The sequence below is a fragment of the Canis lupus genome, chromosome 1, assembly GCF_003254725.2.
Source record: "Canis lupus dingo isolate Sandy chromosome 1, ASM325472v2, whole genome shotgun sequence".
Taxonomy (NCBI): Eukaryota; Metazoa; Chordata; class Mammalia; order Carnivora; family Canidae; genus Canis; species Canis lupus.
This window is the reverse complement of record NC_064243.1, coordinates 104610488-104621152: the sequence shown is the minus strand read 5'-3', so window position 1 is coordinate 104621152 and position 10665 is coordinate 104610488. Positions and strand designations below refer to the sequence as shown.

General features: G+C 40.6%; 1 protein-coding gene and 1 pseudogene across 7 annotated transcripts in view; one reads left to right on the top strand and one right to left on the bottom strand.

The window, feature by feature from the left end:
* The window catches only part of LOC112643367 (zinc finger protein 420-like), a 642213-nt gene that overhangs the window by 131029 nt on the left and 500519 nt on the right, over positions 1–10665 (top strand). For 2 of the 7 annotated variants that reach the window (XM_049108103.1, XM_049108102.1), the window contains exons 4-5: positions 8865–9013; positions 9639–9816. The exons of 3 other annotated variants lie outside the window; for them this stretch is intronic. In XM_049108103.1, the coding sequence (XP_048964060.1) occupies positions 9773–9816 (44 nt within the window). In that variant the 5' untranslated portion in view covers positions 8865–9013; positions 9639–9772. The remainder of the gene's footprint in view (positions 1–8864; positions 9014–9638; positions 9817–10665) is intronic. 2 more of the 7 variants (XM_049108104.1, XM_049108113.1) reach the window with 2 other exon arrangements.
* On the bottom strand, positions 5440–6860 carry LOC112643414 (zinc finger protein 430-like; annotated as a pseudogene).

Here is a 10665-nt window from a genome sequence, read left to right as displayed (position 1 = left end):
TTATAATTGTATGTAACACTGTAAGGCATGAATATATAGACTGACATGGAAAAAAAACGACTGCATTCCTCTCATAAGATGAAGTTTTGTAATTCTTCCAGGATACACAGACCGAACTGAGCATAATAAAGTGTATGGCTGTTGGGAAACATTCATTGATTAAGACAGAGTTGTTCATTTCCACCCACGTGGTCTAATAAAAAGGTGAGAAATTACAATGATGGCAGAGAGGGCATGAAAAGTTACAAAGGTGCTCCTGAGGACAAGAAGGTTTATTATTTTGTTCTCTCAGGGAAGGATCTAGGTGAGATACTGTTCCTGTGAAGGTGTTGGCACCTATACTTGTGCACTCACCAAATGACAACCATAGTGAGTCCTAAAAACAAAACATTGGAGGTACATCTGTATGCTGCATAGACTAAGTCTATGTGTTCCTCATGCGATATAGCAGAACATTATCCAAAGCCTATAATGTTTGCTATGTGTTTTTTTTGTTGTTGTTCTTCTTGTAACACAAATACATAGGAACTCTGATATTGACCAGCTCATGTCGAATCTAGCATAGGACATAGAAGGGGCCCATAGAATGTGGAACTCTAACATAATCCCTCCTGGAGATCTGGGACTGATGGTGGCCTGGAAGACACTCAAGGGGGCCAGAGTTGCCAATGGAGATACCACTGGGCATTGTGAAACTAGAAAATACATCTGCATCCAAAATAATGGAGTAAACATTTCAAATCAAAAGCTGCCAAGATGTTAGGGGTTGCACTAGAAGAAATGACCAACAATTGGGAATATTCAGATGACTGAGAAAAAATTCTCAAACTCTCCTTGCTTCCACTGGGGTAAAGGAAAATGATGATGTAAGAGGTAGAAGTCCTGCAGGTTTCCAGGGAAAATATGGACCAGAAGCCAGAAGATCATTCCCACTATCAAATACTCCATTGCCATTTTCCAGGGTTCAAGATTTAGGTTCAGAAAGAGAAATCAGGGACACCTTGGTGGCTCAGTGGTTGAGCATCTGCCGTCGGGTCAGGGCATGGTCCCAGAGTCCCAGTATTGAGCCCCACATTGGGCTCTGCACAGGGATCCTGCTTCTCCCTCTGCCTATGTCTCTGCCTTTCTCTGTGCCTCTCATGAATGAATAAATAAATATATACAACTCTAAGAAAAAGAAGAAGAGAAATCAGCATGGAAACATGAGTTCTAGACTACTATTTTCTTGAAAAATGAAATATAAAATATTAACCAAAGTGTAAAGTCATTCTATAGTATTTACAATGTATGGTCCTCTGTTACTATTGCTTTATTCAAATGATTTTAATGTACATAATTGTATACTTTTGGACTGGTATCATTACTTTTTTTTTTACTGTTGTTAGATAATAGAATACTTGGACTGCCGCTGGTTTTAGCACAAAACTCCTAACACTTTTGTAAATTCCTAAATGATAACAGCACTAGGAGCATCTCTTATCCAATGCAAGTGACTCAGAGTGCATTCCTGGGTGGGGACTGGCCACCAGAAAGACCAAGTTATGATCAGAAGCTTGGAATGATGAGCTTCATCTCCCCACCCTCCTTACTCCAGAGAAGGGTGAAGGGGTGCAAATGGAGTTAATGACTGGTCTTGGCTACATGAAGAAGGTTCCATTAAATCCCAATAGCATGGAGTTTGAAGAGCTCCCAGGCTGGTGAACATATCCACACAGGGTGGGTGATTCACACTAATTCCACAGGGCACAAAAGCTTTTGAGCATGAGATACTCCCAGAAATCATGCTATGTATCTCTTCACCTGGCTATTCATCTATATCCTTTATCATGTCCTTTAATAAGTACTTCCCTGAGGTTTGCAAGCCTTTCTAGCAAATTAATTGAACAGAGAGACCTTATTGGAACTTCTGTACCCATTCACAAATATGGGTAATAGCCTGAGCTTTTAGGTAAAAATGTGTGTTGGGGTGGGGGCAGTCTTGAGGGACTGAGATCTTACCTGTGGGACTTGACAATATATCTTGGTAAATAGTGTTCAAATTTTGTTAAATTGCAGGATATCCAAGTGGTATTGGCAATGTGATAATTGGCGGGAAAGCACTATTACCACATATTTGTGACGAGAAGTGTTAGAAATTAACTGCTCTGTGTATGTAGTAAGAGGAATACAGAGCAGAGAAACACATTAGGGAAGAACTGATTTTTCCCTTTATAGAAAAGAAACAATACTTTTTTTTCCCTTACAAATGACAAAAATAGTTTAGTTTTTAAGAAAGTTTTAGTGATTATTGAAATGTTTGTAGAGTCAATATTTGAACCTATGTACCTAAAGCAATAGGAGGAATTCAAATGCCCTTCCAGAAAAAGACATGTCCGTGGATTCTCTCCTTTGTTAGACAATCAATTCTTCATTCAGAAGACTTCACACAGAAAAGTTTCCATAGTCTGAGACTTCAGAGTGTAAATTCCAGCCCTGGATACACACACACAGCAGCGGTGGGTATTTAACTGACTACTGAGGACTAGGTACACAGGACATTTTCGGGGTTAAAGAACAGGAGAAACCATCCCACACATGAGCCAAATTTCACTTCTGGCGAACACGGACCACAGTCCAACTAAAACAATTCATGATCACCTGTGTATCTGATTGCATTTTCATGGGCTAATGTCCTTATCGAAAATGACAACCCTAACAATACCCCCAGACTGTCACTCAAAGCAGGTTGCCAAAACAGGCCCTACTGGCATCATCATACAGAGTAGCAGAGTCAAGTTCAGCACCCTGTAGCCATCCCAAATGGACTGCCATTCACAATACAAATAATTCAGCTGCTAGATCAGGGGAAGCATGGGACAATAGGATGCATATTGGAAAATCAGTTGGTGTTCAGTTATGACTATACCAAAGTGAAGGTGATTTTCTATTGTAATATTGCATGGCCACAATACACTTTAGAGTCAGGAGAAGCACAGATTACATGTCTGTGTCAGAGATGAATCTTCCCCTTAAAAATTTAAAATTCATCACAATCTGGCAAATTTAAATGCTTGCTGCATTCTGTAGATGAGTCTCTGAATGAATCCAGAGACAAAGGACATTAGCTCCTCTTAATAGAGTGGCACAGTCATCTTTAGCAAAACACGGCCACCCCACCGTGGTTCCCATTCATAATACAAATAATTCAGCGGGTCCATCAGGGGAAGCATAGAATCACCACTTAGCATTCTCAGCACTTGGTGGGTTTTTTTTCTTTTGTATTTTTTAGATTTTTAAAATTTATTAATTCATGAGAGACACAGAGAGAGAGAGAGAGAGGCAGAGACACAGGCAGAGGGAGAAGCAGGCTCCAAGCAGGGAGCCTGACATGGGATTCAATCCCGGGTCTCCAGGGTCACACCCTGGGCTGAAGGTGGCACTAAACCACTGAGCCACTCGAGCTGCCCCATTCTCAGCACTTGGAATTTAGCCAGGCTAACTCCAGGAAAACACAAAACATAAAATACAATCAACCATCTCCAGAGGGACACTTGAAGGGGTAAGATCACTCTAATTAGCACACTCATTTACAGCTAAGTTCCTTTAGGTGCTGCACCTTTCAACCCACTAGGATGGAAAATAAACCATCACTATAGGGAGAAAAGGGATGGAGATGCACCTTCCAACCATCTGGTGGGAGTCATGTTAACACATATGGATTACCTATTTGCAAGTGTCTATAGAAAATTCTACTGAAGGGTGATTTAATGCTCAAGTGGCCTAAATGAAGACTGCCTGAAAGACTTAATTTGTGTACTTACATATGCTCCTCAAGAGAGAGCGATCTATTCAACTAAACAAACTGAATGGGCTACATATTTTGACTGCTACTTAGAAAATTTAAAGCAAACACAAGATAATATCTATGCAGGAAACAAAAAGGGACCTTCTGAAATAGTGGCAAAAAGTGAGCTCAACAATATCAACTCCTGGACATGTACCTCCTACTGCTCCACCATCTTTTTATGCTTTCTATAGGATATCCGGAAATGAGGCATTAAAATCAAATCCTCTGTCTGAGAACAAGAATTCTTGTCCCTTCAAAGATCCTTCCAGCTGGAGTAGGAATGAAATCGACGTCAGACAGATTAAAAGGAGACAAACTTAATAGATGTACATACAAGGAATCCACATGAATCCATACAGGAATTCCATAGATGTGGAAATTCCAAAGACTGTCAGGCAAGATGAGGAGCCAATGTCATGCTGAACTAAGGAAAAAGGACTGGGGGCCTGGAGCTTCAGAGGAAAGGAAAACATTTCACACGGCAATAAGAAGGGCACATATTTGGTAATGACATCTTTGTCCTGCCTTAGAGATGGGTCACTGAGAAAAACTCTGTTAATAACTCTTACTCTGGGAAAGACCTCACCCCCCAATTTAGAATCTACGGTGTGTTTAAGGGACAGAGTAAAGGTTCTCTCAAGCCTGCAGGATCCCAAGTACCCTCAACTCAAAATCCTCACAAGGCCAATGTGGCACATTCGGGAAGTGGTGGTGGGGGCAGCATAGAGACTGTCCTGCACTCCTGCAATTCCCCCATCTGAAACTTCAAGAGTCTCACATGTTAGAAGTTGACCTGGTAGATTTCATGCCATTGATCCAGTATTTTGCTCCTAACAATAGGTCAGTTTAATCAAACTCATTTCAACAGGGGAATGGGGTAAACTAGGTGATGAACCTTAAGGAGGGCACTAGATGTAATGAGTGCTGGGAGTTAGATGCAACTGATGAATCCCTAAACTCTATCCCATGAGCGAATAAAACACCATTTGTTAAGTAACTTGAATAAATTTGAAAGAAGAAGAGGCGACGATGCAGGTGTATTTTTAAGTTAGCCCATTGATAGAATTAATGTTACTAAATGGGAATGGTTAGTAATTAGACCAAATGTTAAGGCAGTTTCTGAGGTCTAATGGTAGCCAGTTGAGCATATTTCTAGCTATTGGTCTTGAAGGATCTTCAGATAGAGTAAGGGCAAGTACAGGCAACCTCACAAATCTTCCTGGCTTCCAGTTGAAATTCCTTTGGTAATCTTTACATTGGCCGATAGAGCTCAGCACTAAGCTTGTCTATACATGAACTGTTATGATGATTTCTTTACATCCAATGATTTGCATATAGTTTTCAGAGAGCTTCAGGAAAAATCCTCTCCAGTATACCTTCCCTGATCAGGAGTCAGTGTTAGCATTGCTTAAAGGCCTGGCCACATTCTTAACCATTTTAAGGTTATTCTCTAATATGAAGTCTCTGATGTGGACTAAGTGGTGAGCAGTCCTTAAAAATTTTCTCAAATTTTAAACATTTTCAGGTTTGCTGCGTTATGAATTATGTGATAATGAGTAGGTATTGAAATATGATTAGAGGCCTTCCTGTATGTTTACACGGGTAAGGTTTTCTCACAAATGAATTCTCTGACGTTGAATAAGGCCTGAGATCTGGATAAAGGCCTTGTCACATTTTTCGCATTGGTAAGGTTTCTGTCCAGAATGAATTCTGTTGAGTAAGGGTTGAGCGACGGTTAAAGGCCTTCCCACATTCTTTACATTGGTAAGGTTTCTCTCCAGTACGAATTATGTAATGTATCATGAGGCCTGACCGCTGACTAAAGGCCTTACCACATTCTTGACATTGGTAAGGTTTTTCTCCAGTGTGAATTTTGTGATGTTGAATAAGGTTTGGGTACTGCCTAAAAGCCTTGCCATATTCTTTACACTTGTAAGGTTTCTCTCCTCTATGAGTTCTGTGATGTTGAGTCAAAGTTGAGTGTTCATTAAAGGCCTTGCCACACTCTGAACATTTGTAAGGTTTCTCTCCAGTATGAATCCTGTGATGTCCAATAAGAATTGAGTGGAATTTAAAGCCCCTGCCACAGTATTTACATTTGTAAGGTTTCTCTCCAGTGTAGATTCTCTGAAGTTCAGTAAGGCTTGAGTGATAGTTAAAGGGCTTGCCACATTCTTTTTGCAAATGTAACTGTCAAGTTTCTCTCCCGAATGGATTCACCTATGTCCATATAATAATCAGAGGTACTTCTACATTTTACCACATTCTTCACATTTGTAAGGTTTCTCTCTACCATGGATTTGCTGATGTTGAGGTAGCATTGAGGGCCCATCAAAGGCTTTGCCACATTCCTTGCAAATGTATCTTTTTCTTTTTAAAAGATCTTATTTATTTATTCATGAGAGACACAGATAGAGAAGCAGAGACACGGGCAGAGGGAGAAGCAGGCTCTCTGCAAGGAACCCAATGTGGGACTGGATCCCAGGACCCAGGGATCACGCCCCAAGCCAAAGACAGACATACAACTGCTGAGCCACCCGGGTGTCCTGTATATTTAGTCTTGATGACTGGCTAAACGTGTTCGCTGGTTTATTACATCTGTATGTTTTTTTTTTCCCCCACACATCAATTCTCTGATTACCACCAACACTGGGGGGTCTGGTTAAGAGCTTTCATGCTTTCATTATATTTATGAGGATTCCCTCCTATAGGGACACTCTTATGTACAATAAGTTTGGAGCTTTCAGAAAACACTTCTAATTTTTGGAAAGAAGCGTCTACACACAGCTTTGGCAGGAAGCTCTGGGTGGCATGTGAAGATATAGCTGAAAGATATCAAATAAGAGAAAAGCAAAATCATCCCATTTACTACTTTCAGATGAGTATAATGAAAACTCCTAAAATGCAAAATTAAAATTAGAGAACTTCAGCAAGATGGCTGAGAAGGAATCACCAGGACTTTATTCTTCCATGAACAAATGCACTTGCGTACAATGTAGTCACCACATGGCGTAATAGGTATTTCTATTGTCATGCTGTAGCATGCGTTACTTTCCTATACCTCAAAAAAATCAGGAAAAGTACCATTTCAGCTCACAATTGGCAGAGAGAAAGAAATTTAAACTTAAAATAGAAATCAACCAAATAGGTTGTAGCAAAAGCAGTAAAATATCTACGATAGGAAGAGTTGCTTGTAAGAAAAGATCAATAAAAATGACATACTTTTAACTGAATCAGGTAAGAATGAAAGAGAGAAAACCAACTAAAACCAGAAGAAATGAAAGCAGACACAGTATCAGTGATACCTTAGGAATAAAGTAATTATGAGAGGTGATGATGCATAATTACTATGCCAGTAAATAGGTATCAAAAAAGCATGTATAAATTTCAAAAAAGGTATAACCTACCTGACTCCACCATGGGGAAATATTAGAAAAAAAACAATCTCAGCTGATCTACAACTACTGAGTGGCTTGAAAAAGCAATAAAATAAAATAAAATAAAATAAAATAACACCCTAAGAAAGAAAAGCCCTGTGTCAGATGAATTCACCGGATAATTCAAACAAACATTTAATGAGAAAGTACTTCATGATCTCCTCCAACATTTCCAAGGAGTGAAGAGAAGTGAAACATCAAACACTCTCTGTGACATCAGCATTTATAGGTTATCACAGCCCAGAGGAAGACACTACAAGCAAAGAAGATGACCAGGTACTACCTGTGACAAGGAGTCCTACAAAGTCCACAATTAATTAAACAACTCGAATCAAAAGAACATTTTACTATTTTACAACATGATCAAGTGGTAATTCTTCCTGATAATCAAGGATGTCTCAAGATATGGAAATCTATCAATTTCAGACTGCACATTAACAGAAAGAAGATCAAACATGACATAATCCTATTAATGCACACAGAACAAGAATCTGAGCATTTGGGACAGTGGTTCAAGATAAAAAACACTCAACAAAAGGAATAGAAGAAGACTACCCTCACCTGATAAAGGCCACGTACATACCAAAAGGTGAAGTCTAACTTATTCAATAGTAAGTGACTGAACATTCTATTTGATCAGAAGCAAGGTAAAGAAGTGACTTCACCACTTCCATTCAACACAGCATTATATATTCTAGTCTGAAACATTAGGTCAGAAAAAAATACATAAAGGGAATCCAATTGGTAAGGAAAAACTAGGGTGCCTCTGTGGCTCAGTGGTTGAGCATCTGCCTTTGGCTCAGGTCATGATCCCAGGGTCCTGGGGGTCTTTAAAAAAAATAATAAGGAAAGAAACTAAACCTTTCTCTGTTCCCAGATGACTTAATTTATAGAAAACCATAAAGAACCTTATTTTTTTAATTTTATTTAGCTTTTCATTATTTTTATTCTTATTATATTTATTTATTTATTTATTTATTTATTTGAGAGAGACAATACATGAGTTTGGGGGGGGGAGGGAAAAGGGAGGGGGAGAAGCAGACTCCCCACTGAGCAGGGAGCCCACCACAGGCCCTGAGACCATGACCTGAGCTGAAATCAGGTGCTTAACTGATTGAATCACCCAGGAACCGCTCCTACTTTAATTTTTATCCTGTTTTATATTTTGGTTATATTATATTGTTTATTTCTGCTAATTTTCATCACTAGACTTCCACGCTGGGTCTAGATTTATTTGATTTTTTTTAATGTTATAAATGCTGGAGTTAAGAAAAAAGGTTTATTTCCTTTTTAAAAGATTTTATTTATTCACGAGAGGCACACAGAGAGAGGCAGAGACATAGGCAGAGGGAGAAGCAGGCTCCATGCAGGTAGCCCGATGTGAGACTCGATCCCAGGACTCCAGGATCACATCCCAAGGCGAAAGCAGACGCTCAACCATTGAGCCACCCAGGCGTCCCCCAACTGCCCCTTTAGAACACACAGGAGAGATGTCCAATGTTCAGAATTGACCTCCACAGCCAAGTACTAGACACAAGAATAAAAGGTGTAAATTGGAGTTTAAGTTATGGACAGTACTATTTTTTGCCCTCATTGTATAGAATTCCCATTCATCTACAGAAGCGATGATGTTACCTTAAGGAAAGGGAAGTTAAAGCTGAAAAGGAAGCAATGTGAAGACTTTTCTCCTCTACTGTTGTGCCCAAGATTGCGAATCCGAGAAACCACCAAGGAGCCGACACCGATGCAAGTACACGAGGGTTTATTTACAAGCTCGAGCTTGGGTCCAAGTATACTCCATACAGCAGAGCAGGGGCTTGGACCCCGAGACTAAGAAGCACAGCAGTGTTATAGGGGCCAGTGGCCAATGAGATTGTAACATACGTAGTTGCACAGTCATGTTGGTCTACACGCAGGTGGCCATTGAATTACGATTCACCTTATAGTGACCATTTGAACTAGCCTATTATTCTGGTTAGAACTTGCTGCAGTTTTGGGGGGCAAAAGAGGGGTTTTCATTCCTTGGCTGGTTAAAGGTCAGAGGTCCCGCATTCCTAATTAGGTGTGCTGGTTTCTGATGAAAGTGTGCTTAATAGCTAAGCTAGGGTGAGGGAGTGCCTTAACCAATAGGCAGGTCGTGTGGGGGGGTTTTACATGAGATGGGTGTAGCACAAAATGGAGTTAGTCCTGCTCTGCTTGTCCAGGGGTAGGGGATTTTTGTTAGATTTCCTGGATCCCACATTCCCCCCCTTTTCAGAGGATCCTTTGCAGGACCCAATCATGGGTCCTGGGCCCCTGTTGACAAAGGCAATGGTCTTAATTTTTCTCGGCCTCCACAGGCATGAGTTGCCCAGGGTGGTTTCTCTTTTTCCCAGGACAAACACCTCAATCCTCCTTTGGGATTACAGCCATCTCTGCTAGAGGGCACCTGACCTGTCCTGACCACAGTGCGTCTAACGCAAGGGCATACATTGGGACAGCTGTGAGATTCACACCAGCCCAGAGCCACATGGGCTCAGATGTTTTGCTACAATTCCTCGGGTGGCCAGGATGGTAGGTCTGGTCATGAAGCAGTCACGCAGCGTTGGTCAAAGTACTTTAAACTCTCTGGGCCTGGGCTTTTCAAGATATTAAACAAGGAGGACAAACCTTGTGGCCTAAAGCACTTCATGCTCTGAAATTCTGGTTCTCTTAGGCTTAACACATGTTCTGGGCTCCACTCACCACTGAGCTTCACAAAAGTGCTGAGAGTGAAGTCATGGTGATGCCAGGCAGGCTGGTCCTAGATGCAGAGATGTGATCACGCTGAGTGTGTGGGACCATGGTTGATACAGGCATCCAGGGACACACCTCACCCAGAATCATCGAGGATCCAACTGTGCCGTGGATGTTGTCTATCTGTGGACTTTGCACAGTGTATGTGTGGCTCTTACTGAATTCTCAATTAGCATTTACAGAGTAACACTTTCCTTCTCCCTCTCCTGCTCAGTGCTGGGGAAAAGGAGATACAATTTTTTTTTTAATTTATTACATCCATAGGAAGGTTGGCAAAAACTCGCATGCATCATTAGAACCAAATCAATTATGTAATCAGAGGTTGTGGAGCATAGTGTGTGGTGGCCAAAGAGATTCCTATCTTAAATGTCAGTAAGAAAAACCCACTAACTCTTGGGAGCTCCATAATCGACATTTCTATTCAACTCAGTTTGTGTCATTCCTTACAACCAACTTTACAATGTCCTAAACACACCCGTTTTTTTTTTTTAATCTGTCTTCCTGGGAAAAGTCAAAATTTAGGTCAACTTCAGAACTCAACAAGTAATATTTATAAGATTCATAAGGTTAGCAATACACTCGCCAACTGCAAATACACTTCCAAAGAAGGAAAACTTTAGAGTCAAA